The 27,975-nt window shown below is 55.9% G+C and overlaps 1 protein-coding gene across 10 annotated transcripts; it reads left to right on the top strand.

Annotated features, from left to right (window-relative positions):
• Positions 1–10,134: 10,134 nt before the first annotated feature.
• LOC104150904 (receptor-type tyrosine-protein phosphatase U-like) lies at positions 10,135–27,559 on the top strand. 10 transcript variants are annotated; one of them, XM_068925960.1, is made up of 12 exons: positions 10,135–10,339; positions 14,141–14,365; positions 21,739–21,981; positions 22,902–23,192; positions 23,583–23,680; positions 24,267–24,459; positions 24,721–24,832; positions 25,000–25,219; positions 25,469–25,508; positions 26,155–26,263; positions 26,672–26,718; positions 27,307–27,559. In XM_068925960.1, exons 1-11 carry the CDS (start codon positions 10,228–10,230, stop codon positions 26,712–26,714), a joined length of 1,686 nt encoding a protein of 561 aa, XP_068782061.1. In that variant the 5' UTR covers positions 10,135–10,227; the 3' UTR covers positions 26,715–26,718; positions 27,307–27,559. The 10 variants fall into 10 exon arrangements, with proteins under 10 accessions (XP_068782061.1, XP_068782059.1, XP_068782058.1 ...); XM_068925958.1 differs by having other exon boundaries at positions 10,136–10,339; positions 24,973–25,219; positions 27,222–27,559; XM_068925957.1 differs by lacking the exon at positions 27,307–27,559 and adding an exon at positions 27,136–27,252 and having other exon boundaries at positions 10,136–10,339; positions 24,973–25,219.
• Positions 27,560–27,975: the final 416 nt, after the last annotated feature.

The raw sequence follows: 27,975 nt of genomic DNA on the forward strand, positions 1-27,975 counted from the left end.
CAGCCTCGTGCTTCTGCCTGCCAGGGTGATTGATGGCATATGCCAAGGTGATTGATGGCATGTGCAAGGGAGAGGGGGAGGCTGCTGCTGCCTAACCAGGCTGTGCAACAAGCCATATTCCTGTATTTCCTGGGATTCACACGTCTGTCCTGCTCACAACAGCTGTACAGAATGACAGGAGCAGCTTTACACGTCTTGTGCCATGGCTGCACAGGAAGGGCATGGAGAGAAGAGAAGAGAAGTCTCTGCACGAGGGGACAGGAGAGGTGCGCTGGGCTGCAAGTTCTGCCCTCCCAGCACAAGAACCAGCTGCATCCATTCTGAAGGCAGCCAACTCCTTCCCTTCCTGCCCTGGCTCAGCCCTGGCATTTGAGAGGCCTGAGCATCCTGCTGTATCTAGAGCCTGGTGACCTCCACCTCCACTTTGCCGTAAGGAGCAGCAAAGTCAGCTCATTCGGGGCCAAGGCAACACAGAGGCAAGGATGCGAGCAAACATTGCCATAGTCTACGGATGAACACTCCCATCCATCCACCCAGGCAGGACAAGGCTGCCCCAGTATGCTTGGTACCGTGGTCTTTGCACGCACCCTCTCCCTTTCCCTTGAGTGCACGTGAGCAGCAGCCCTGCGAGGGTCGAGGCAGCTCGGCAGAGGTATGGAGTCCTCTTGCAGAGGCATCTTGCAGAGAGGACCTCACAGGCACTGCCTGTTTAGGGCTTCTGCTGCTTACAAGTGACTGGGTTTACATCCAATTAAGCTGTAACGGATAAATTAAAGCCCTGGAGACAACCCTGACTGTGGAAATTGCTGCTGCAGGATTTACAGTCCCTTCTCTCATCAGCCCCAGTAACTCTACTGTGCTATTTTTGCCCCTGTGTTATTCTGTTCCTGCCTGACACAGCAGTGTTGAGCTGAGACATGGCTAAAGGTCCCCACTGCCACAAAGCCCTCCCATGGTGCAGGCAGGTACAGTCTTAGCAGCTGGGTGCAAAGCAAGGCTGAACCTGCAGCAAACCACAAACTGAGCTCCTCAAGCACTGGAGAGGGAAAGGAGGAAGCGGGTCTCCCTGGCTGTGCTTCGCTCCTGAGGAGCCGCAGGGGGAGAGAAGGGGGGCTGTGTCCTCTTTGCCCTTCTCTGTCTGGACTTCACACCATCCCCCTCTTATGAGGAGAAGGCTCGATGCTTAACAAACAACACCTTCCTTCTGCGTGCGTGTGTGGTGGGGCTGACGCATCACCCAGCTGTGAGGCTGTTGTGGGGCAGCAGAGGTGAGAGCCTTTAAATGGCACGGGGAGATCAGTGCAGGGACGTGGGGGCTGGAGGAGCAGCGCGCATCACTGCTGTGGTGTGGCAAGGTTGTGCGGCAGGGCAGCAAGGTGTGTGCAGGGGGGGCACCTGCTGCACTGGGTCCTTGGGACGGATCAGTGACAACCCATCCTGAGCCAAAGATTTGCCCTGCTCAGTGTCCAGGACCCAGATCTGGAACTGTCCCCTCCTCTGCATCTGTGTGCAAGGAGCCCAGTCATACCTAAGGCTCCTCCTCAGCAAACACACAAAAAAATCAATGACTGGTGCCATTGTGTGTGCAGCAATGTGGGAAAAGAGCTGAGGTTGTCAGAGGAAGACACCTCTCGGAAGATCTCTGGACCTGCCCCTGTCCTGCATGTTCCCCAGCCCCCTGCTTATGAGAGGGACAGACAAACATCTCCCTCTCTTGCCCCACATTGCTGGGAAGAGCTGGGTCGGAAATGGGAGAGGAGGGCACAGTAGGGTCCATTGCAACCTGTTAGAAGGCCTGCACGGTGCAAGGAGCCCAGAGTAGGCGAGAGAAGGTCCTAGCCTCAGTGGTTCAGGTGCAGCCTGGCTATGCCCAACAGCACACAGTACAGGTGATGCAGCGGGACTACATTTCCCAGCAAGCCCTGTAATGCCTCCTTCACTAAATGCAGAGAGAGGCACCCTGCGCCATGGCTGTAAGCTGCAGCAGCCCACGTTCAGCAGCGAGCAGGGGTTGGTGCAGTCCCTGCTGTGCAGGCATGTTGCTGCCTCTCTATTCCCTCCCTAGCGCTCCAGCTGCAAGGCCAATGGGGGACCATCCACATTGGGAGGGCTGCAAACACTTGTTTTGTCGCTAATTTTCTATGAGCAAAGTCAGCCTAGCACAGGGCAGGGCAGCGTTTGCTCACTGACTGCTGTTCTCTCCTGTTGATGCTTCTCACACTTGGGTGCGAGTACACTGGACATCTGCAGAGGCAACATCTGCATCCTACCCCCATGTTTTGCAGGTGGTTAGTGATTTCGGCTCCCTGCTTTGCCTGTCCCCAGACACGCCCCAGTGCCTCTGCCAGGAGGCACGATGTGACAGCTGAGAACGGAGCAGCCGATGCTTGAGCCCAGCTGAGGGAGTGCCTGCTGGGAGCCCTAGGGGCTGTGTATCTGAAAACACTGAAAACATTGAAAAAACACTGAAAAAAGAGGGATAGGCAGCCCTGGCCAGGTCTGCACCATCTGTGACCTATGGTGACATGGCGCACAGCCATGTGAGCAGGTCTAAATCCTTCCAGTGAACAAGTGCTGCAGAGAGCTTCACTGGTCACCAGATGCCCAGGCCAGAAACATGGCTTCATGCCAACCAGATAGGGGAAATCTTTAATGTTGCAGCCTCCAGCATCTCCGACCCTGGTCCTGATCCAACTTGTCTTGCTTATCTCCCAGTACGTGCCATGTTCCCTTCCTCCTCCAAGGCTGCCCACCTGGTAAGAGCTGCTCTTTGCCCTCCTGACCTGGCCCTGGGCAGTGGGGCTCTCAGCAGCTCCATACTCATCCCAGAAGGCTGTACCAGCTTTGCTCCATTCCCTTCCCCTTGCCAGGCTATTAGTAATACTCCCTAGCCACAATGCAGCATCCCTGAATTGCTTGCGGTTCTGCCAGACATAAGCCAGGAGCAGAGACGCCAATAAGCTGGTCTGGCTGCATCAGTGGGCAGAGCAGGACCACATCAGAGGCCTGCACAGGGCAGGCCTTGGTGAGCTAGGGAGCAGCCCTGTGACCCATGCTGCCAGCTGTGGGAGAGCAGGGCAGGCAGTGAGGCCTGGTGTATTCAGTTGGGCTTGGCCCATGGCATTGAGGAACAGCCTTCACCTGTGGTTTGTCACTGTCCTTTGACCTGCACAGCTTGCCATTCCTTCAGGGAGGAACTCAAAAGCAGCACAGCAGTGTACAGGGAGAGGGCAGAGAGAGTGTGCATAGCTCAGCACAGTGACTGCCAGGGACCCTACAATAACAAATCAGCATGCACAGTCCATCCCAGAGACCCTACATTAACACACCCAACATCCTCAGTCTTGATCTGGCTTCCTTACCCATCCCAGACCAGAGAAAAGGACACCCTCCTGGAAGAAAGCAATGCATCAGGCTGGGGAGCTGTTCACCTGCAAACTCTGAGCAAAGAATGGTCAGGAAGGATGCACCCCACCCTGGTCACAGGTACATGGATGAAAGAGATGCTCCTAACCCCTTCTGCTCTCCTGCCCCAACTAGAGACCATGTAGCCCTGCTTATTCTCCCAGATGCCTGAGCAAGAGGTAGGTGCTGCCAGAGGTTCCCCCACCATCAAGCCAGCGGTCACTCAGGCTACCCCTCTCTGAGTAATTCACCTGACAAGGCACGGGCCTGAGCACGGTCCTGTAATCAGCTACACTGTTTAGTTGCCAACATACTCCCTGGTGTAGTTTTGGACTGTGCCAAATAGGACAGGGCTCATTTTAGGGAAAGTCATGGGCCAGGATGAGTCCCAGTAGGAAGCCTGGGCACGGCCACTTCCGGGGAGAGAGGAGAGTTCAGCCATGTGCTTGGTCTCGTGTGACTGCTGCCTTCCCACTCCGCTTCCCCCCAGCTGCATGCTGGGGTGCAGAGGAGCAGGGTGAGGGTGCTGGGATTTGTGTGGTCCCACACAAATGGGAGCCTTTCTCCTGTAGGTTGCCAGAGCCAGGGCCGAGTGGGCACTGAGGTGCTCTGTCCACATGCATGGGGTGTTGGAGGAGCCAGAAAGCAGAGCCTCAGCTCTGCACCAGCAAGAGCAGGAACACCCTGTAACTGGGGGCACTTCCCACCCCCTTCTCTTTTTCCTGTGACCTATCTGGACCCCTGGCCAGGTAGGGCAGGCTGGAGCAGCACAGGCTGGAGCGTGGCCCAGCATCAGGAGGGAAGGCGGCTGCATTGTGTGCAGCGTGGAAGCCGCTGTCATGCTGCTGCTTGCCGCCAATTTAGTCATGGCTCTTTATTGCTTCTCCTGGCTGCTGAAAATCTCATGTGCAGCACTGGCAGCATTTCTCACCTCCTGCCCTCTCCCATGAGACAAGGCACTCCGAACTCCAAGGAGGTGAATCAGCACACCTCAGGGGACCTGGGCTGAAAAACCTTCCCACACCCTTGAGTACCTGCATGGGTCCAGCACAGACCTTGCCATGTCTCTCAGGGTCTGCCATGAGGAGACATGGTGTGAAGGAAAGGAAAAGAGGTGTGCTGCTGGGGCCACCTTTAAAATACAACAGGGCAAGGGAGCAGGGGTGTCCACATGCAGCAGCCTTCTACTCTACAATGGGTGAGAAATCAGGAGGGAAAGTGGCTCCTCCTCAGCCATATTAGTGGGGTACATCTGAGCTCAAAGATCCCAGCCCAGCAGCAGCAGGAGCAAATGATATGTCAACCAGAGCAACTGGGAGCAGTGCCACCTTAAACTGGAGTCTCTGCAGGCCTCAGCAAACTGTGGAGCTGAGATGAGTGGGGCAGGGTCTAGGTCTTGCTGGGCTTGTTCAGCACCCTGCGCACTGGAGCGCTGTTCTCAGGTAGCGCTTGTATATGCCACCGTAACATATTCATGACTGTGATTAAAGTGGCCTAGTTTCTGTCCACCTGTGTCACAGGTGGCTGGCCACCCCACCCTGCTGAGCCCTCATCCTGTGGTGCCTAGATTGCGCCAGCTCTGGACAAACTGGTCTTCTAGGGTAGTCGCAGCCAGGAAGAGACCTGGTGCTGCAGGCTGGGGGTGAGCCAAGTGTGTCACCATCAGTCCAGCGCCTGGAATGCAAGCCACACCATGACACATCTGGAGTCCTTGTATATGGGACATTCAGGAGCATCCATATGGATGCCCTGTAGCCTGGGCTCTCAGGAGGAAAAGCCAGCACAAGCATCATCTCACCAAGCTCCCCAGGGAAACTCCAACATCCTCCTCTCAATCCAGTGGGAGACTTAACTTTCCCTCATGACCCAGGGCAAAGCAGCATCTCTCCCTCTCCACTGCCTCCTGTTTGGGAAACTGCCTCTTCAGCCTGCTTGTCCTGTGGCAGACAAAGCAGGCCCTGGGCTCTGCAGGATTTCTGCTGGCAGACTGGGAATGGGATTAGATAGCTCCCTGTGGGAGCTGTCTCATGGGATGGGACCTTTCCTTTGTCTCTGGGTCAGCCATGGCCCTGCCCAAGATCTGCTCAGGATCTTCCTCTTGGCTTGAACCTGGTCTGGAAATAGAGGTGATTTTATGCATATATTTATACAACAAAGGCCAGCTGCTCCCTTTGCTCCGGGCACCATGCCATCCTCACCACTCACATTGTCTTACCCAGGACATGGTGTCCTCCTCTCTCCTTTTCCTCCACCTGCTCACAGCCTTTGTGGGGACTAAGGTCACACCAAGACAAACCTTTGCCAAGGCTTCAAACATCCTGAAGGTTGGGGGAAACCAATGTGCTCCCAACATGTTCTGCAGGGCCATGCATTGAGGATAGGGGGTAAGCAGGAGACCAGTCCCCCCTGGGAAATTCTTGCAAACAGTGCCTTTGACCTTCGTTGTAGGAAGCGAGTCCTAGCTGTCCCCCACCAAACAACCTTGTAAACCAGGCAGCTGCTGGTTTGCAGGGCATGAGGGCAGCCTCATGCCCTCAAATGCCATCCCATATGACAAAGTACAGGGCCTGTGGGGTTGTGGGCTGCAGCAGGAGGCCTGGGAGCATTCCTGGGGATGAAGGTGATTGATGTCTGTGTTACCAAACATATCCTGGCTTTGATGAGGCACAGCACTTTGCTGATGGCAACCCCGTGGCCAGGACACTGAGAGCCCTCCTGGGATGGGTCAGAAAGGAGCTCTGGTTCCCGCTGGGGGCAATGTGAAGAGACCACCACATCCAAGGCATTATCAATGTGGTGCCAGCCAGAGACGATGGGGCTGTGCAGCCCTCAGAGGAATAGCTTTACACCACTAGCTGTGCCACATTCCCTCTCCAGGCTACTGGCTCCAGTTCACTGAGGAAACAGCTGCTTGGCTTTTTCTTCCCTATTCAATCTGGTTCCTTCCGGACTCAGGATATTTTGGGCACTTCTCTGTTCCCAGTTACCCTGGGTGGCATAGGCAGTTTCTCAGGACTTGCTTTCCTTTGGAAGCTGTAGAAGCTGAGAACTGAAAAGGGGAAATACCAAGACCTTTATTTAAGACCCATGGATGGAGGGAGAGACTCAGGATGCCACCAAACACATGCACTCCATCAGCTGTCAGTGAGATCCTATTAAAGAGAGCTATGATGTTTAGGGCCAGCATATGGGGTTGGGCGGAACATTTTTGGAGAAGTAACATAGGCCAATGCAGTGAAGGAGGTGCACAGTGAAGGGTTTGCTTAGGATAGAGAACTGCTCCACCTGGGCAGTGAGAAAGACTGCAGTCACAGCATGCCACCCCTGCCAGAAGGCAGATAGGGTACTGCGCTAGGAAATGTACAGACAGAAAGAGCAGCTTGTCTAAGGCAGGAGTCTGGAGCAGATCTAGCCTTTGGCAGTGGGGAGACTGTGAGCCTCAGCTCTACTCATCCCAAGAGCCTGAGAAACCTCATCCAAAGATAAAGGCTATTGTCATCTAATGTGTTCCTGTGAGGAGACCCTGGCCAGCACTGTGAGCTGTTGTCTCAGCCATGCTGTCAGATGAAGAAGCCAAGCTAGCATGTTCTGTCCAGGACTGCGAGAATGTGCAGGGAGAGATCGTGAGTCTGGTCTGAGACTTTGCATCAAATCTCACAGTTCCTGCCTCCTGGGCTTAGCGAGGCTCCCTGTCTGGAGGAACGTGTGGAAGACAGTTCTGGGAGTGGGAGCAGGAACAGCTGGACCAAATGTGGAATTACTCAGAGGTCAGAGCTGGAAATCCCATTTCTGAACACACCTTCATCAAACCACACCAAAATGCAGTATCCCACGTTCCTCCAGCCTTACTCCACCCTGCTTGCAGCTGCAAACTGCTTATGTTCAATTTTGAGTGCTAAAAATATCCTTCTGAGTGGTCAGCAGATGGGACGGCGTTGCAGCATTAGAGTGAAGGGTCACACAGGGGAGTGAGATTGTATTTGAGGGAGAAGTAGGCTGCAGAACAAGGCCAAACTGGCATGAGCCGCATGGGTGGGTGGAGGGGGGGGGCTGTGGGCAGGCTGGCACTGCAGAGGGCAACGTGCCAAGGCTGCAGTACAGGGCAGAGTTGCTTGCTTGCATTTGGTCCATGCACTGGGGAGAGGGGCATGGTGGGGTGGGGGAATGGGGAACAAGCACAGATGGACTCAGGAAGGTGGGGAGATATTCATGACATACAACAGACAGCAGGTCTTGCTCCCTCCTCTGGAAGGAGCTTGCTGCAGCAGCTCAAGGCAGAGCAGAGGGGAAGGCAGGGTGCTTATCCAGCCCCCCAGGGCCTGCCGCATGTCTGCTTGGCATGCAGGAGCACCCTACTGGGACCAATGCACCCTGCCAGGTGTCCCCCTGTCACATATCTGCTCTCAGCCCACCCCATCTGATCTGGGGGACTCCAGGCTAAGGACAGAGCTGGTGGCTCTGCAAGCCACCTTGCCAGCAAGCGAGAGATGACAGCCACGAGCGGCCAGTGCCACAAGAGGGAGTCCCTGCCCAGGCTGCTCTGTCGGCTGGGTGACTGCAAAGATACCCTAGCACTGTCCCTCTCCAAGGCCAGCACAGCTCACTACGAACCTCCTAGACTTTTTTTCTGGGCCCAGGGCAGACTGTGATAGCCCATCATGACCAGGCTATCACCCTGGAGGGAGATCCCTCTGCTCCCCAGAACTATTGGGGCTCCATTTACCCTCCTTCTGCCTAGAGGCTTGGGATTCTCTCCCCAGCTCTGGGGGAGACATGCTGGAGGGGACCAGGATGCCTGGGTTTTATCATCTGGGAAGGGCCTGGAGGGCTTCTAAGTTCACAACTCTGGACACCTGAGAGAAACTGTGACTGCCCCCCTGCTTTGGCTTCCCTGGAGCACAGGGTGGCACAGTCTAGTGGCTCATGGGGTAGAACTGCGCTCTCTACAAGCACCACCTGGCTAGAGGAGCATGACACCACAGGGCCCCTGCTTGGGGTAAGGCACAGGGCTGGCAGGCATTCCTGGAAGCAATGAATGAGTGAATGAGTGCTGTGGCTTTCAATTTATCCTCATCACTGTGCTAGTGCATGTTATATGCTAAGAGAACAAATATTTAAAAATGGTAAATTTCTGTGAAGGAGGAAGCCAAATACAGATTTCTAGGCCCCAATGCATTTAAGGACAGGGAACAAGAAAAGGATTATGGACATCAACTGCAGTAGGAAGGCTCTTGCACCAAATGCATTTCCTAAGTTCAGTCATTTTCCTTCACTGATTTTGCTTCTTTCTTGCAGCAAAGAGAACCAGTGAGCAGGTCTACATTTTACCCTGGGATTTTATGATGCCATTACCCAGTAAGTTCTCACTGTGGCCATACTCCTGGTCTTGGCACCTCTGCTGGGTGCATAGGGACAGAAAGACCACGGTCCCAAAGCCCAGGGAGCATCCAAGAAAACAGAGAAGGTCTAATTTGGTTTTGATGATCCTCTCTGTGCAAGTTTGCTGGGAGGCTTTACCCCATTCATCTCAAAATACTATATGCGAGAGGGCTGGACTTGATGTACTGGTGTTTTTGAGCTGATAATAGGAGAGACCCAGCTTGAAGAAACTCCTCAAGGTCTCTGCTGTGCTGAGGCAGTGTGGGCAGATGCACTGAGGTGTCCCACAGTGCTGAGAATGGTGGTTCCTGGGAAAGGACCAGTCCTGGAGCCCCAGCTGGTTGGTGGAGACCACCACCATAGCAGGATAGCAGTAACGGTTTGGAGGAGAGAGCAAATAAGCCACATCTGGCTGGTTCAAGATCTTGTCAGGCCTGAAAGGAGACAAGGTAAGGTCAATTTGCTACAGGTGAAGCTCAACAGCAGGATTGTTGCAGCTATGCTGGCTTAAGGTAATGAGTAGTGAGATTTGGGGGCAAAGGTGATGCAGTATAAGATCAGTTGACTTAGCTAGAAAAAAGTGGATACATTTTCACCTGCAGTTTCTTGTTACTAGCTCTAGCACGAAGCAGTAAAGTCCAGGTCAAACACAGGTCAGAAGCTATTGGTGTCTACTGAATGTCTTTGCATAGAGTATTGAGAGGAACTGGCAGAAATGAGGGAGTAGAGTATGATATAGGGGCATCAGCTGCTTTCAGCCATGTCATCTCAGTGAAGAAACTGGGTGCCTTGGCTGGAAACTGTCACGTTCTGTAAATGGCCTGTATGAGATCCACAAGCATGAGCAGCACAGATTTGATGGCTGGCTTTGCATCACGCATGAAGCAATATGTGAGAACCCTTTCCAGGAATGAATTTCAAGTTCTGCTTCCCATGTAATTTCACTGCATATGCTGAATGGTTAGCAGCAAGGCTTTATGTGGTATCTGGGTGGCTCATTCACAGATGTGATATATTTTCTGAAGGTGAGTCACAGGCAGATGAAACAGGATTGTTTTTTTCTTGACACCCACAACTTGATTTCTAGGGAGAGATGAGTAAAACAGGTTTGAAAAAGTTTTGGAGATGCTTATGGGACCAGGATTATATGATGGCTGCCTGAGATAGCTTGGGAAAAGGCTGGACTGGGCCACCAGGGAGATCAAACAAGCCCTGGACCTTGAACATGGTGCTTCTGTGCACGCAGGCAAGGAAAGAAAGTGGCTTTGACATCAGTGGGAGACTGTCTGACCAAAGAGGAAGCTTCTTCCACCACATGCAGTTTCCCTGTGTGGCTGTTTCATTTCTGTGTCTACAAGTACTTCACTTGCGCTCAGTTACACAGACACCTTTCCTGAGGAGCAGTGGGTGGGCAGAGACCTCAGTCCTGGGCTGGATGCTAACATGGCTCTGCAAGGGCTGGCTCTGGCCTTTCTCCTGGTCCTTGCACCTCTGCTACCTGCACAGAAACAGAAGGATCCTGGTCCCAAAACCCAGGGAGCAGCCAAGGAAGCAGGTAAGAGCTGGTTTCTCCTCTCTTTTCAAGAGAAGGTTTTGTTACTTCCTTCCCTGCAAGTCTGTTTTTCAGCTTTACCCCATTTGGCCCACAGAAGCTGAGGTGAACAGGGCTGAAACTGATGTCCACGTTAGTCCCAAGACAGTTGGGCATCAGTCAGGTTGCAGTGGGGTGAAGCTGTGTTTGGGGGTGGGGGGCAGCAAGCCTCAAGGTACTGGGAAAGCCTCTGAGAGCGTGGGGGCTGTAAAGTTCCTCCAAGGAGTGGGAGCAGGAGCGTGTGATTTTTCCCAGGGCCATTGGAGCAATGTCCCCATTGCAGGGATGATGGGTGCTAGTCCTCAGCAAAGACCTCAGGAGCTGTGAGCTGAGTCCCTGTGTCAGTGGGGATGCCTGCTCTCTGCTGGAGACCCTGGAGACCGCAGTGGTGGGAGCTATGGTTTGGTGAGATTGTTCTTTAATAGTCTTGTTCTGCTTCCCACCAATGCCATGAGGGGGTGAGTTGTTGTCTCTATGGGGAAATCTGAGCAGAAGTGGCTTGGAAAATCACCCTATGGCACATGAGTCATGTTACCCATCTGTAGTGGCTGGAGGGACACTACCCTTTCAGCAAGAGGCAGCTCTCAGCTATCTGTAAAAAGGGCAGTGTGAAGTCAATTTCCCAGGTTTCACCAGCAGCTCTTGCCACTTGCTCTCATTCCCCATAGCTTATCTCTCATGAGCCCTCTCAATACTCACAGCTCTCCCCTCCTTGACCTGCTGCCTGGGGAATGGAGGAAGCTGCAATGTGCTTGGTAGTGGCATTGGCTCTGAATGACTGCGGGAGCTTCTTGGATCTGCAGCCACAGAAGAGGTGTGGAGCACAGAACTGAAGTTCTGCCTGTTACCCCCTTTACCGTGCAGCTGGCATCTGCAGCACAGAAAGGGGCAGAGGAGTGTGTGGATTATGGGTAGCCTAGGAGAGCTTGCCTCAGCCTACACAAAGAGGAAAGTCAGGGAAAGGCTGCACAAGGGCTTTTGCTGCAGTTTGTGCTCTTCAAGTATCATCAGGGAATTAATCCAGCTTATTTTCACGTCTACCATAGATGTATGGTTTTCCCACTTTCTCTGCACGTCCTACATCCTTTATGTTTCGTGATAGCTATGAATAGCCAAATGATCCACATGCATTTTCTAGACTAGATCTAAACAACAAAGGTATGAAAAATTCTGCCTTAGCCATGTCACTTGCTGACAGTGCCAACGGCCCAGTCTTGCTGGCCTTCCTTTCCCCAGTGAGCTCTACATAAGACAATCTCATGCTCCCATTGCTCTCACTTACTTCATCCCCTCTTGTCCCTTGGCCTTCCTAACTGTTTCCCCACATGCTCCTCCTGTTGTTTTCTACTTCCTTTGTAGTTCAACCTACTTTTTACTGTGTACTATTGCATTTCAGGTCATCATCAGCCTCATAACTGAGCCAGGCTGTGCTCTCACTGCAAACCCTTTCCTCCTTCTGTGTAAGGGTATTTCTGCATAGCCTTTCATATCATAACTTCATCACAGGGACAGCTAGCCTTCTCAAACTCTTTCCTGACAATTACCAACAGGAAACTTGTCCTCACCATGTGTGAAAGTCTGCTTCTTGAAGTGTGTTTCATTTTGCTTGCAGAGGGATTTACTCCCTGGTGCCTGGTGTCCCTGGTCAAATGCTTGGCCCTGGGGAGGTAGCCCACTGTGGTGGTCTACTGTGGTGGAAGCCTCCCTGTCTCCCCTCTCCTTTAATCGTGGGAAAAGGGAAATGTTCATACTGGGGATATCTAACTAAGCACACACTGAGTCAAGGGCTTAACATCTGTCAAGGCTTTTGGTTGTCACAATGAAGTCTGTGGTCTGAGGGTGCTAGGAGGCATCCAGGTGAGGGGGAAGAAGTTCCTACCTGCACAAGTTAAGCAGTCTCAAAGGATGAGGTAGGGGCCACTGTCCTCTGAAGTAAAGGGCCAGAGCCAGGATGGAGATGGTGTCGTAAAAACCCACTACGAGATAAGGGAAGTTCAGTGATGCCCCTGTTCCAGGGTATGTGAGCGCAAGCCCCGAGGGGGCTGGTTGGCAGGAAGTGGGCAGATATAAAGATGTGCATGCATAGCTTAAAAGGAGTGTTTCATCCTATCTGTGCTTTTTGGGGAGGCAGCAAATTGGCCAGCTCCTACCCTGATGCCTCCTCACAGATGCAGGTTGCACTGGGTGAGCAAGCCTGGGTGATGTGTCTGCCAGAGGAGGACAAGACACACTCACTTTGGATGGAGTGTACAGAAGAGACTGGGTTCACTGAGTGCCACATGAGTCATGTGGCCAGCATTGTGAATGTTGCAACCTAAGGGCAGGCTGGCAGTGCTGGAAGCTGCTCAAAGGGTGAAGTCAGGACAGTGTGTGGTGGTGGCAGAGACTTGCTGGAGTTGATGCCTTCCCACTGCCCCTGTCTTTGGGGCAGATCCACCAGGCTGCTGGATCTGGCAGCTGGGATCCCTCGCAGAAGCGTGGGACAGCGCAGGGTGGGGCAGGCGCGCCTGCGGGAACCCTTCCTCATCCCTGGCGTGACCGGGGTAAATGCACTGGGGTCTAGGTTTAGGGGCAATCCCTGATCCTGGGAGGGGCTCATCCCTGCAACCCCTCTGAAGGGATGAGGTCCCATTGCCCCGAGAATGCTGCCAGAGCCAGGGGATGCCCAGGGCTCTCCCTCATTTCTGTCGCACACAGGAAGATGCAAAGCCCCCTCCAGCTGGGTCCCCAAGCTGCGGTTTACCCCTGACAAGACCAGCTACACCTTGAATGACCTGGTGCAGCTGAGTTGTGTGGGGGGCTACCAGCCATCAGTCCCCGTGGTCAGATGCATTTCCAACCGCAGCCAGAGCTTGTGGAACAAGACTGCCACCTGTGAGGATAAGCACAGCCTCACGTCACCTGGATCCCAGGGTCCTGGGCTGGCACCAGCCCCTCCATCCTGGCTGTCCTAGAAAATGCCTTCTGCCTCCCATCTACTGCCTTCTTGCGCTGCAGCTCAGTCCCCTGCTCAGCCAAGCCGGTCCCCTGTTATGTCTGCTCGTTTTCCTGAGTATGGGGATGGACCGGTCTTGTGCTTGGAGGTGGCTGTCCTTACAGACCTGCCAGCTTTCCTGAGCTCCTTTGCCCCCTATGGGAACTGCCTGACCAGGCCAGAGCAAGAAGATGTCTGCCCTCCTGAGGGCTGGGCTCTGTGCTCTGCTACGTGCTCACTGCCTCCACCAGTGGAGTCAGCCGCCACTCTCTCCCAGGCACTACAGCCAAGGCTGCCATTGATTATCACAACCGCAGCCAGCTCTTCCTGGATCACGAATGGCATGTCCCAGAGGGCTTCACACCTGGCTGGCCCATCCAGTGGCTGTGCTGAGAGGTTATCCCCAAGGCCCTCCAGAAAGCTCTGGGATTGTTGCACCCCACGGTGTTGCTCTCCCAGCAGATCTTGGGGACCTTGAGGCTCCCCACGTCTGTAACCTGGAGACTTCCTCAAGTTGCTTAAACCGGACTGTGCCCATCTGTTCACCTGAGGAGGTGGTGGGGGCACACTCCCACCACGATGTCCCCCTTACTGGCCTCTCCCTGGTCCTGACCCAGAGGCTCCAACCAGCCCGTCACCGGTCTCCTGTTTCCTAGGAGCACTTGAAATGCTCAGGCCAGCTCTGTATACCACCGGGTCTGCTGCTCTGCCTGGGTGATGACCTTGGAGCTGCAGACCCACAGCGAGCCCCTTCCCAGCCGGCTGACACCCACCTCTTCTTCTCTGTGCAGCGAGATGCCAGCAGCCCCAGTGGGACCCAAGGCTCCACTTTGCCCCAGAGCAGAGATTTTACAGGCTTAATGAAGAGCTGACACTTAGCTGCCTTGCCGCGGATGCTCCTCCCCTTGCTGTGATCAGATGTGCAAAAGAGAGATCTCCAGATCTGAGGGATACCTGGGAAGTGAGAACCATGTTGGGAGCCTGGCATCACATAGCAGAGAACCTGACCTGCGTGGGTAAGTGGAAGAGCAGCAGCTTTCCCCTGCTGCATGCAGTTGAGGGATGGGAGACATCTGCTGTGGCCCCTGCAGCCGGGCTTGAGGGGACCAAAGTGAGCCCTGAGTGGCCAGTGCTCGGATGGCCCTCAGCATCTGGGCTGGCGGCAGTGGAGTGACACCCGTGGGGAAGAGCGATGCCCTCCCTCAGGGGCTGCTGGGTGTGGCGCTGCCCCGGCAGGCACAGAGCTTGGCCGAGTGCAGGGTTGGCTGCATGTGACAGCCCAGAGTGCAGGGGAGGTGGGACAGGGACAGGGAGCCACCCTGCATGCTGCGTGAGCCTTCGGTTCCCTGGGCTCGCTCCCTGCATCTCAGGGCAGGCAGGGCAACGGCAGGAGGATGCACCAGATCAGCCTCTGCGCAAGGAGTGTGACAGGCAACAGGGCTCTTCAGCTGGACAAGGCTGTGGAGGAGATGTGCTAGAGCGTGGGGTGTGTTGAGCCGGTGCTTCAGGGTCTTTTTCCTAGCAAGGTAGTAAGGGGTGGGGAAGGCGGCACTACCAAAGGAGTCAAAAGAGGAGTCTCCTCATGCAGGGTGCGATTGCCCTGGGAAAACTCCTTGCGGCATGAAGTGGTGGAGAGCTCCAAGTGTCAATGGAGATGAGAGCAGAGCAGGGAAGTTCATGGATAAGTGATTGGTCGTGGTGCCTTGCTGCAAGAAAAGCCTCTTCCCTCTTGGTCTGCTGGGGGTGTCAGGCCCCGGCCGATGGGTGTGTCGCCATTGCCTCTGCCTTGGGGGGCTGAAATCTGTCAGTGGACCTGAGGCTCCTGGGTACAGTTTTACTGGGGTGTGGGATCAGCTTCTCAGCCCTGACGCTCTGCAGTGCATGCCGTGCAGGTGAGGGAGGGCACAGAAACTAGCGGTTGTGCCCCTTCTTCCAGCTCAGTGAGGGTGTGTCTGAGTGCAGGTGGTGGCAGGAGGGATCCAAGCCCAGGGGACAGTTTCCCACACGGTCTGTGCAGAGAGATGCTTGAGAGGCCACGAGGCAGCGATGGTGAGGGAGTGCAATTTTGGAGGCGGGGGGGAGGGGGAAGGTCCCGCATCACCCATGGTAAGGTGAGGTCAGCAGAGCAGCACACACCAGGGCTTCTTCCTGTTGTGGGTTCCCGCCTGCAGGGTGGCCGTGTGTCCAGTCGGGGCTGCTTTGTCCTTTCATCAGTGATACCTAGACTTGTGCATTGTCATGATATGGCCACAATGTGCAGTGGCCGTGAGGACCTTGGAGAAAGTGAGGGCAGCAGCCTGGAGCCCAGTGGTCTAATCCTGCTCTGTTCATCCCTTTAAGGGTCCTACATCGCCTCCGTGTCCAGGCACAAGCTCCTGTCCAGTGCTCAGCAGAATCCCTTGCATTTCCTCGCTGTGTTGATGCTAAAGACATCCCAGGACCCTCCCAGCCCCCACTAACACCCTCCCAGCCCCCCCTAACACTAACACGATGCAGGTAGGACCCAGAGTGCCCTGACTGTGTCCCCACACATCCCTGGGGGGGAAGGTGGAGAAGGATCCTGGGGTGACATGCCCCACATTTTCTGCAGTCCTCTGGTACCCTGGATGGTCAGGATAACTTTCCCCTCTGGGGCCCAGGCTGCAGTCAAGCGAGGCTGCAGGCACATCTCCCCAGCCTGGCGCAGCGGTGGCAACAAGCAAAGAGGAGTGTGCAAAGGGGAGACTTGTCTCTTGCCCTTTGGAGGGACCCAGGGCTGTGGGCAGGGCCTGGGGATGCTCACCCTCTGGTGTGGTGGGAAAGGCTCTGCCAGGAGGGACTGCAGGAGGGACAGGCCCCAGGCCCTGGCTGCTCTCACATGTGCCAAGGGTACGTGGCAGCCTCTAGGGCCCTGGTGCTCTTGGTCTCCACAGGTAAAGGTGGCCACGCTGAAGAGCCATCACCCTCTTCTCTGCCCAGGATTACAGGAGACAGGCAGAACAGTGAGGGATCAGAGAAGACAAGGAGGATGTCGTCAGCTTGGTGCTGACTTCAGCCAGAGCTCCCCAGGCCCTCCTGTGACTGTGATCAGCTCTGGGAGCCCCATCCAGGAGAGGCCTGAGCTGTTTCTTTCAGCAGACCAAGCGGCTTCTTTAGAGTCCTCAACAAGCTCCAGCATGGTCTCTTGCAGAGTGAGAGCAGCCCTAGGCCTGGGACAAACTACTTGTACCAGCAAAGACGTGTGCTGAAAGTCCTTTGCTGTTGTGATTAAGTTGCCTGCCCCTGACCCTTGTGCCCAAGACTGGCCTTTGGGACAAAAGCAGCTCCTTCCCATGGGCTCTTGTTGGTGTAACCTGCTTGCTTTGATGGAGCTGCTCTGAACTGACGTGGGGCAGAGAGGGAAGAAGAAAGCTGAGCCCAATGTGGCTGCTGCTGATTGACAAGGGGGAATGAACAGGGTTGGGATAATGGGGAAACTGAGGGCTGGCCTGTGTTGCTGCCTCCATTTGAGCTCCCAGCCCCTTGCCCTGCTGCATATGCTGATGTCCATCCAAAGCCATGGTTCTGTTTGATGTTGGCCTCACTGCACTGGCCTTGTGGCTCTGCCCGCTGTGTCCTTACAATTAATAAAAGCTTGTGGTTTGGAGGGGGCAGCCTGCCCTGCTACAGCTCCTGCCTGGTTCTCTCACTGAGTCACATCCCCTGCGGGGAGCTGAGCTACTTGAGTCCTGGGGAGGGGAGGCCGGGAGCAGGGCTGCTGTGACCCCCCCCCCCAGCCCTGATGGCATCCCTAACCCCCCCAGGCTGTGCTGGGCAGCTCTCACGTGCATTTGCATGGGGTGTATGGTGGAAATTGGGGATGGATAGTGCTTCCCCAGACAGGTCTGGGGCAGATCTGTGGGCAGAGCTGGGGGACCTGGGTGCTCTTAGGCCCTCTGCTGCCCCCAGGTCTGATCACCCCTCTTTCCTCTCCTGGCGCTCTGTGCAGGTGCCCCAGTATCCTCTCTCTCCCTTGGGGAGCTTTTGGACTAATGTCTGACCTTCTACTGCCTCTGTTCTCTTTTCCTGGGTATTTTGTGGCTCCAGTCCTGTTCTTCACAATCTCTGTATGGCTGCCATTTGTTCTTCATCTTCCTGCCAGCTGGTTGTCTGTCTGAAATCACTCAAACAGTGCTCTGTAGCAATCACTGCAGGCTATTGCTTTCACGCCTGTTCTGCTGCTTCCTTTCGTGCTTGCGTCAGATGACTGAACTTTTGTGCTACCTGGTATCAGCGTGTCCCCCAGGATTTCTGTGCCCTGGAGCACCAGTCCTGTACCAGACACTGTCTGCAGCTGCTTCTGCACTGCACCATCAAATCCATTCTGGGGTCACCGTTTTGGGAACTGATGGACGTGGCCTCTCTGTGCACGCAAGACTGTCCTGTGTGAAGAACAGAGGGCAGGGCTCCTACAGGCTGCTGGAAGTAGCCTCGTGTTCGTAGGCCCTGGTCCTCCTGGAAGACTTTAACCACGCTGATATCTTCTGGAGGAGCAACACAGCAGGGCACAGGCAATGCAGGAGGTTGCTGGAGAACATTGATGACAACTTCCTGATACAGGTGAGAGGAGAATGAACGAGGACAGATGCTCTGCTGGACCTCAGGTTAACTAATCTGATAGCTTTCTGCAATGGAATGACTGGTTGGGTAGATAAAGGGAGAACAGTGGATGTTGTCTACCTTGACTTCACACATAATGCTCTCTCATAGTATCGTCATAGGCAAGGCTGATGAAATACGGGATAGATAAGTAGCCAGTGAGGTGGGTTGAAAAAGGGCTGCATGGCAGAGCTCAACAGGGTTGTGATCAATGACATAGAGTATAGTTGGAGGCCTGTAGAAAGCAGTGTCCCCCAGGGGTCAGTACTGGCTCTAGTCTTGTTCAAAGTATTCGTCCATGACCTGGAGGAAGGGACAGAGTGCACCCTCAGCAAGTTTGCTGATGATACTAAACTGGGAGGAGTGGCTGACACACCAGAAGGCTGTGCTGCCATTCAGAGGGACCTGGACAGGCTGGAGAGCTGGGCAGAGCGGGAAACCTCTGGAAGTTCAACAAAGGCAAGTGCAGGGTCCTGCACCTAGGGAGGCAGAACGCCATGCAGCAGTACAGGCTGGGGGCTGACCTGCTGGGAAGCAGCTCTACAGAGAAGGACCTGGGTGTCCTGGTGGACAACAGGTTAAGCATGAGCCAGCAGTGTGCCCTTGTGGCCAAGAAGGCCAATGGTATCCTGGGCTGCGTTAGGCAGAGTGTTGCCAGCAGGTCGAGGGAGGTGATCCTCCCCCTCTACTCAACCCTGGTGAGGCCCCGCCTGGAGTACTGTGTCCAATTCTGGGCTCCCCAGTACAAGAGAGACATGGCACTACTGGAGAGAGTCCAGCAGAGGGCTACAAAGATGATGAGGGGCCTGGAGCATCTCTCCTGTGAAGAAAGACTGCAAGAGCTGGCCTGTTCAGCCTGGAGAAGAGAAGATTGAGAGGTGATCTCATCAACGTGTATAAGTATCTGAAGGGGGAGAGTGTCAAGAGGATGGGGCCAGTCTCTTCTCCGTGGTGCCCAGTGATAGGACGAGAGGCAACGGGCAGAAACTGAAGCACAGGCAGTTCTGCCTGAACATGAGGAAAAATTTCTTCACTGTGAGGGTGACAGAGCACTGGAAGAGGTTGCCCAGGGTGGTTGTGCAGTCTCCATCCTTGGAGACATTCAAAAGCTGTCTGGACAGGCTCCTGGGCAGCCTGCTCTCAGTGACTGTGCTTGAGCAGAGGGCTTGGACTAGATGATGACTCTGGGATTCTGTGAAGAGGCTTTGTGTGTGTTGAATGTGTTTTTCAGAAGGGCTAAGGAGTATTTCTGGTCTTGAGGTACTCTTCGCAGTTCACCTGTCTTCCTGACACTGACTCTTGACAGCTCTTTCCATACCTTGTCAGAGGACCTTAGGCTGCTGTGATTGTTGAGGTAAAAGTGCAGTGATTCAAGCTCAAAAAGCTTATGACTGCAAGCCATGGCTTTGGGAAGCATGCAGCTATAGTGTCAGAAATGTGAGCAGTGTTTCTTGAGTGCACTCCGCTTACAAGGTGGGTTTGAGGAGAGACACTGTGATTCTAGTGACAGGGGTCCTCCTGGTGAGATCCTGTGCCCGGATGCCCCATGGCACACAGCCAACAAGAGGCAGCAGCTCTGACACCACTGGGAGTTTCTTTCTGCAAAGAGAGAGGCAGCCTCTTGCGACACAAGCAATTTCCCTGCGTGGCTGTTTCCTTCCTGTGCTTGCACCTCTCTTGCATTCAGTTACAGACACATGAGCTGGGAGGCAGCAAGTGGTGCTGAGATTTTGGTCCTACTCTGGGTCTTTACACTAACATGGTCCTGCAAGGGCTTGTTCTGGCCTTTCTTCTGGTCCTTGCACCTCTGAGCGCCACGCAGGGAGAGGAAGAGCCTGGTCCTAAAGCTCAAGGAGTGCCCCAGAAAACAGGTAAGAGCTGGTGGCTTCTCACTCTGCAAGAGGAGGTTTGGCTGCTCCTCTTCCTGTAAGTTAGCTGTGCATCTTTACCAGGTTCAGCATGCAGTAGCTGTATCTGAGAGGACTGGAGCCTGTACTAGGGCTCCAAGACACCTGCACCTCAGCCAGGCTGTGGTGACATGAAGCTGCATTTGGGGATGGCAGGCAGCAAGCCTTGGTGTTCTGGGAAAGTCTCTAAGAGCACGGGGGCTGCAGCATTTTTCTGGGAAAGGACAACGTCTCCAGGAGCAGGAGGTGGCCGTTTCTCTTTGCACGGTGGGCGGGTGAAGCCTGAGTGCGTGGCCATCAGAGCAATGTCCCCATCACAGGGGACCTGGTTGCTAGTGCTCAGCAAAGACCTCAGGACCCGTGAGATGGAGTCTAGCCAGATGCCTGAGCTCCTGTGTCATCTGGGATGCCTGCTTTTTCTGAGAGACTCATGGGGACAGGAGCTAGAGTGCTATGTGGCTGTGTTGGGGATAGTATGAGAAAGACGGGATAAGGCTGGTCAGTTAGGGACAGGCCACGCTCTTAACTGGAAATCCATCCCAGAGCAGGTGACAACCTTGCTCATTGCCATGCACAGAGCAGAAGGATGCTGGGGCAGACCCAACCTTACACATTAAGCCTTGGCTGATGGCTGATGTGCCCCTGGGGACGCTGTCCCTGCTGAGAGCAGAGCATAAAGGAACAGCCTGTCACTTTGCTGAGCTAGACGTACCAGGGCATGGGGTGGGACTGTGTGTCTCTAGACCACAGGAAATGCATAGGCAGTGGTGTGTTCCTGGGGTACCTCTGCTGTTTGTGGTTCTCAGCTGGGCATCCCTTGTCTTCTGTAACCAGGGTTGTTCGAAAATAAAACCTTCTCCTGCTAGGATTTTGCTTCACAGCAAGGTTTGTACCTCTTTGTGGCTTTTCAAAAGATGATATGAAACTTGTCAGACACATTCTATGTCCCGTTAAGATAGGGAAATTCATATTTTAGGCACTGTGAGGATTTTCAGAGACCCTTGCAGAGGCTGGGATGGGGAAGTGCTCCCTTTGTAGGTGCCAGCATCACTGCCTGCAGGAATCCTTACAACAAAACCTGTCCTCGCAGCACTCAGCACACTGCTGGGACAGGCTGTGGGCCTGCTCTCTACCTGGGCCGTCCTCACCCCAGGAGGAAGACAGAGGATGAGGAAGCAGGGCTTGTGGCACGGCAAAGGGGCAGGGGTAAAGCAGAGGGCCTGAATGGAGAAGGCCCCATGTCCAAGCTGCAGGGGGGAATGGGCAGGAAGGGAGCAGCAGAGGGACAGAGTGAGACCCAGAAGAGCTGTGTTATTTCTCCGGCAGCGAGTGACAAGGCATCGGGGCAGGGGGGCATCTGCATGGGGGCAGGGGGGCATCTGCCATGCCTTTGGGAGGGAGGAAGAGCCATGGCTGGAGAGAGCTGCAGCCCAGCAGCAGTGGCCATGCATCGGGGGTGGGAGGACAGGCTGACCTGGGGGCTGGTGTGCGGTCAGCAGCCTATGCTGGGAGGGCGGCAGGTGAAAAGGAGTGGAAGGAGGGGAGGCCTGCTCTTGCAGGGGTGATTCTCTCAGGAATCTTTGTTGCGGGGTGTGGTGGAGGGCTAAGGGTGTCCATGGGCACAAGGGCACAGCAGAGAAGTTCATGGAGGAGTGGTCAGTCCTGCTTCATGTGCACAAGGAGAGCTACCTCCCACCAGGCCTGGCTGAGGTGTCCTGTCATGACCAAGGGACGTGTCACCTTCCCCTCTCCCTTTAGAGGACTAGACTCCATCAGAGCTGATTCCTACACCCCCATCATCCCCCGTGCCCCACCTGGTCACCCCACAACCCTGACTAACATGCACCACCCTTTGCCTCTGCCAGAAGCGTGCCAACATCCCCAGTGGGATCAAAGACTCCAACTGGTACCGGACCGTGTGACTTACCAGAAGAATGAAGAGGTGGTGCTGAGCTGCCCTGAGGGTCTGCAGCCATCCTTTACGGAGGTCAAATGTGCCAGTGAAGTCTGGTCCGTGAGTCATGGGAAACCTGTGTACAGAGAAGTCTGGATGGGGAGAAACGGCACAGGTGGCTGGATCCGCATTCGGTCTAATGTGGAGTGCATTGGTAAGGGAGGCCTCAAGAGCTCTCCTGACTGCCCCGCTCTTCCCTCCCTGAACAGGAAAATGCAGGCTGTGCATGCACACAAAGTTTCAGGCTCTTTGCCAGGCGAGGGAAAGAGTAGGCGCTACCGAAGGCAGTCCTGACAGAGCTCCCAATGTTGGGGTCTTTCTTCCCCCTCAGTCCCTCCCTGGAAATGTTGTGGGGGAGAGCTCCTCCGTACTGTGTCCCAGAGCTCCATCTCTCATCGTCCTGTGCCAGGGCACAGGATCCCCACCTTCTCTTGGGTCTTAGCCACACCATGGAAAGGCTAGTTCTCCAACAGCCAGATACAGTGGGCTGTACAATTGCTTGGACCCACAAACACCTAAACTTTCGCTGAGTGGAGACAGTTGCCTTGAGTAATGGCAATCAGCGCATACACCCATTAAGCCACGCCCGACTTCTTGGCCCACTGTGATCCCAAACTCCTCCTGCTCCCCCACTGGGAGCCACGAAGGGACTGCAGTCAGCCTCGTGCTTCCTCCTCCTCCCCACTGGGTGGGGAGCAGGGCTCTCTGACTGCAGCATCCTTGCAAAGGTGGGAGGGGAAGGGAAGGAAACAACCTTCCAGTCTCTTGCAATCTCTTCTCCGTGGTGCCCAGCAACAGGACAAGAGGCAATGGGCAGAAACTGAACCTCAGGAAGTTCCATCTGAACCTGAGAAAAAACTTCTTGACTGTGAGGGTGACAGAGCATTGGCACAGGTTGCCCAGAGGGGTAGTGGAGTCTCCTTCGCCGGAGATATTCAAAACCCGTCTGGATGTGATCCTGGGCAATATGCTCTAGAGGCCCCTGCTGGAGCAGGGAGGTTGGACTAGGTGGTCTCCAGAGGTCCCTTCCAAGCTAAACCATTCTGTAACCCTCTTGCAATGTTTCCTTCACAGAACTTCTCCAAGTTGTCCCTGGGTCCTGGGAGGTTTCCGCCACCAGCATCAAACTGAACTGGACCTGCAGGTTCCCTGACGCCTGTCAGCACATGCGGGCCACGTGCCAGCTTGTCGGGCCTGCCTTCCCTACCTGTGAGGCTGAGGATGTCAGGGGAGAGAAGCTGCTACGGGGCCAGAAGGGAACGTTTACCTGCGCCCCTCTGCAGCCCTTCACAGTCTACAGCATCACCATCTCCTTGCCCCCCAGCACAGTCCTGTTCACATGGCAATTCCAGACAGAGGAAATGGGTATGTGTCCATGGGCGAGTGCATCAAGGTCAGCACAGCGCTGAGCTGCACCACAAGCGGGGGAGGTTGGGAAATGCACCTTTCCATCTGCAGCTCAAGGCAGGCATCTGCTTGCTGTGGTGATGGTCCTGAGAGTCAGGCCTGCGGGGATTTGGGGCAGGGGCTGTGCAGGGCCCTAGAGCAGAGCACATGCCCTCCTCACCCTCCGCGACGCACAAGCTGCAGCAGTGCAAGCTTTGCCCTGCTTGGGTGCAAAGCCTGCTTGGGGGGGAGGGGGGAGAAGGGGGTCAGTTTGCAGCCTGTCCCCTGGGCCAGCAGCTGCCTGCACCCTGCTCTGGGCTCAGACCCCTCCCTCGTCAAGCGCATAACTCCATCCTCCTGTGCTTCCAGTGCCGGACAAACCAGAGAATTTGTCACTGGATCCCAGCACCGGGTCACTCAGGTGGAACGCGCTGCCCTCCTGCAAAGGGGAGATCCTTGGATACCAGGTACCAGGTCACCCCAGACTCGCTGGGGTATCCCCTCCGCTTGGCAGGCACGTCCCTGCCTGGGCTGCTGTGGGCATGCCGGTGGGGAGAGCAGGGAAAGTAAAGCTGTCATGACCCGCAGTTTCGCCTCCGGTCTTGTGGAACTGAATTTCAGGCTGTAACAAGCACGAGCATTTTCTGACTCACTGCCTATGTTCCTCCCGCTCCGGTGCTGTCTGGGGAAAATGTTGGGTGCTCCCTGCCCCAGGGCTCTGCTTGTGGGGCATGTCACCACATTACCTGCAGTGCTGCAGTCGCGCACCCATCACCTGGCCTGGGGCTCATCAGAGGCACAGTCATCTAGCCGAATGAATGACCTTCACGTTGCGCTGATCCCACAAGCCTGGCGCTTCCTACGGGGGGCCCAGACAACCCCGCCCGGCCCTTCTCAGCATCTCTGCACCCCCGAGCTTTTCCTGCCCTTGCAGGGGTTGCAGCGTCCTGGTGCACCAGGGCCAGGTCCCCCTTGAGCATGGTGCTGCCAGGCTGTCGTGCCTCGAGGCGAGAGCTCAGTGCTGCTCCCCTCCAGCTCTCTGTCGTCCTCCAGCTGGGCATCACAGCCAGGAGCACGCGTGAGGGCAGCTTCCTGGAGATTGAGCGGCTGAGACTGAACAGCTCTGTCACCGAGTACAGGCTGCCAGACTACCGACCCGGGCGCACGTACGTGGTGACGGTGCAGGGCCTCACGGCTGCCGGTGGCGGGGATGTGTCACGCCAGGAATTTCTGAGCAGCGGCTTGGGTAAGGTGGAGCGTGGCAGGCAGCGGTGCAGTGGGGCGGCGGGGCCCTGCCCCCTGGCCAAGCCCCGGGCCTCTGCCAGGGCAGATGCAGGGCCAGTCAAGCCCCATCACCGCCCCCGTCCTGCAAAAGGCCTGCGCGGGCTCAGCTGCACCAGCCGGGGCAGCTCTGCAGCCTCACTGCCTGCGGGCTGCTGCCTGCACCCCGCAGGGCCCCTCCCTGCCCGGCCGCCTGCTGAGCCTTGGCCCTCTGGTTCCTCTTCAGAGACCACCGCCCCTCTCAACGTCAGCTCCCGCGGTGCTCGTGACATCTCCCGGTCCCAAGGCACGGCCGTGCTTCCCCTCCGCCCCATCACCCAGCCCCACGAGGCAGTGAGGTGAGCGCAGCCCCCGCGGAGCTCGGCTCCTCTCCGTCCCGTGAAGCGTTTCCCCTCTGGCAGCACTTCCCCGTGGCTGCCTCTGCTCTGCTCTCTCGCTGCCCGTGCCCCCCGGCCCCTGTGACAGCCCTGCCTTGCAGGGAGCACCAGCTCATCGTTGCTGCCAGCCAGGACGCCGCTGCGGTGGCAGGCGCCTGCTCAGAGCAGCTGCCGCCCTTCAACGCCAGCCTGCAGCACCGTGCCTATGTGGCTGCCGTGCTCAACCTCACGGCCCCCACCGACTTTGTGCTGGGTGACGGGACCCGCCGGCACGGTTACTACAACGCTCCCCTCCAGCCGGACTGGAACTACACGGCCCTTCTCCGCCTCGTTCGCCGCCGGCAGCAGGTAGCCTCTCGCGGGGCTCGGAGCAGGGCACAGGCTGCTCCTTCCCCAGGCCCCGTCCCCAGCAGCGCGGCGAGGGGGGCTGCTCCTGCCCCACACGCTGAAAGCTGGAGCGTTTTGGCAGCACAGTCCCGCTGGGGAGCTTTGGCCGCAGCTGGGGCATTTTGTGGCCGTGGGGCGGAGGCCTTTGCTCCCGGGAGCGGGCAGCTGGGCAGCAGTGGCCTGAGCTCTCCCTCCTGTCTCCTCCAACAGGCAGAGAAGTTCACCTGCGTTTGCTACAGCTTCTCTGTTGGTAAGTGGGCTCCTCTCCTCAGGGCCGGGCTCGGCCCCGCACCCTGTGCCAGAGGCACCATCCCGCATCCTACCTTTTCCCCACCTGGCCGCTTCCCTTGGAGAGGGAAAGCCAAAGCTGAGTCAAAGGGCAGGAGGGTCCTGGAGTGCTGGGGAGAGGAAACCTTTTCTTTCTCATACACGTGGGTATTCCTTCATCCCAGAAAGATCCTGCTCCATGGACTTGTGAGGGTCAGCATGGGAAGATCACAGAATCACAGAATGGCCAAGGCTGGAAGGGACCTCCGGAGATCATCTGGTCCAACCCCCCTGCTCAAACAGGGTTATCAAGATCATTGTCCCCTTCATGGGATCAGCCCCTGGGATCTGGTGGCCTTGCTAACTGGGGGGCCATGCCTTCCTGCCCTTTCAGAGACCCTGAGCAAAGAGCCAGAGATTGGGCAGTGCCAGCAGAGATGGTGGAAGGAGACGTAGAGATGTGTTATCTGCTAGCTCCCTGCAAGGCAGGGTGTGGCTGTGCCTCACTTCAACAGCCAGTAGAGCCCAGATAGATGTGTGCACACACATGCTCACATCCAATGCAAAGGGTGGGGGCCCTCATGGACTCATGCCCCAGGCTGTGATACCCACCTCTGGCTCTGTGTTAGCTGCAGGGCAAGCCACAGCCCCATGGCCTTGGACTGCGGTCACAGTGGTTCTTGTGCTCTTTGTGTTGGCCTTCCTGATTGCAGGGATCCTGTGGTTTGTGCTGTCCAGGTGAGTGGCTGGGGGGCCTGGAGTCACTGCTCTATTGCAGGGCTTTGTGTGCTGAAGGGCAACTGGGGCCAGATCGGGTCTTCTCCCTTGCTTCTCCCACCCTGGCGCTGCTATGGATGCAGACAGCTGGTTCCAACACTGGCTTGGCTGCAGGGCTCCCACCTGGGGCTTGTGAGCATCTTCCTTGGGGCTGGGACAGGGGCCACAGGCACCAAGAGACCTCGTCCCCTGTGGCTCTTCCTGCCACCACTGCCATCCCTTAGGGTGCTGGTGGGCAACTCCTCTGCCAGCTTGTGGGAGGCCAGGAGCAGAGAGGTGCAAAGCCCTCCATCCCTCTGCAGCTGGGGTTGGCAGTGGCCTTGGCAACGTGAGCCTCACCCCTCTCAGGATTGCCCTTTGTCTTCCCAGGAAAAAGAAGGCCTTAATCAGCCAAGCTGAGGAGAACAAGTAAAAAGGTAGGAAAAATGCATCTTCCTGGGGCCACCACCACAGAGATGGCTGCAGGGCTGACACCAGGAAGGCCTGACCCTCGGCAGAAACATCTGCCCGTCCTCTCCCATCCCGGGGTGACATGCCCCATGTTTGCACCAGCTCTCTGGTACCCTGGATGGTCAGGATAACTTTGCCCTCTGGGGCCCAGGCTGCAGTCAAGCGAGGCTGCAGGCACATCTCCCCAGCCTGGCGCAGCGGTGGCAACAAGCAAAGAGGAGTGTGCAAAGGGGAGACTTGTCTCTTGCCCTTTGGAGGGACCCAGGGCTGTGGTCAGGGCCTGGGGATGCTCACCCTCTGGTGTGGTGGGAAAGGCTCTGCCAGGAGGGAGCCCCAGGCCCTGGCTGCTCTCACATGTGTGCATTTCTGGGCCATCCTGGCAGCCTCTAGGGACCTGTGGATGGGCAAAGCTGGGTGACAGAGTGCACTGCCCAGGACTCCAGCCTGTCTGAAACACTTGCCTGTGCAGGCAGCTGTGCTGGCGAGACCTCCCCACACTGCCAAGGGCACATGGCAGCCTCTGCGCTGGGAGCTAACACCCCATCTCTGCCCAGGATCACAGGAGACAGGCGGAGGAGTAAGGGAGTAGAAAAGAGGAAGAAGATGTCCCTGGCTTCGTGCTAATGGCAGCTGTCTCCTCAGACCCTCCTGTGACTGTGACCAGCCCTGGGAGCCCTCATCCAGTTCAGCAGAGCAAAGGAAAGGCTATCATCTTTCTCTTCCTTAAACCTTCTACCTTGCCCCATCCTTCACTCAGTGATCTTGTAATGGCTAGCATATTTTGATGAGACTTCTTATAGCCTCTTTTTTGTGGCTTTGTTTTCTTTTTTGCTTTCCTGGAAGCTGGGACTGGAAACAAGTCTTTCTAGCCCTTGAACTGCGTGGGCTTCGTCTGAGGTTTGGCTTATGCTGCTGCCTCCAGCTGGGTTCCCAACCCCTCTCTCGGCTCCATATGGCGAGGCCCAGCCACACCCATGACTCTGCTCAAATTTGGCCTTGTCACTCTGCCTGCTATGTCCAGAAAAACAATTAAGTCTTGTGGTTTGGAGGGGGGCTACCTGCTCTGCTACAGCTCCTGCTTGGTCCTCTCATGTCCCCATAAGGGCAATATCTCCTGTGGGGAGCTGAGCTAATTGTATTTTAGAGAGAGGATGCTGGGAGAAGGGCTACCGTGACCCCCTGGCTTGGATCCAAGCCTGAGAACATGCCTGACCCCCAGGGCT

This window comes from Struthio camelus, chromosome W (genome assembly GCF_040807025.1).
Source record: "Struthio camelus isolate bStrCam1 chromosome W, bStrCam1.hap1, whole genome shotgun sequence".
In the NCBI taxonomy this organism is placed as follows: Eukaryota; Metazoa; Chordata; class Aves; order Struthioniformes; family Struthionidae; genus Struthio; species Struthio camelus.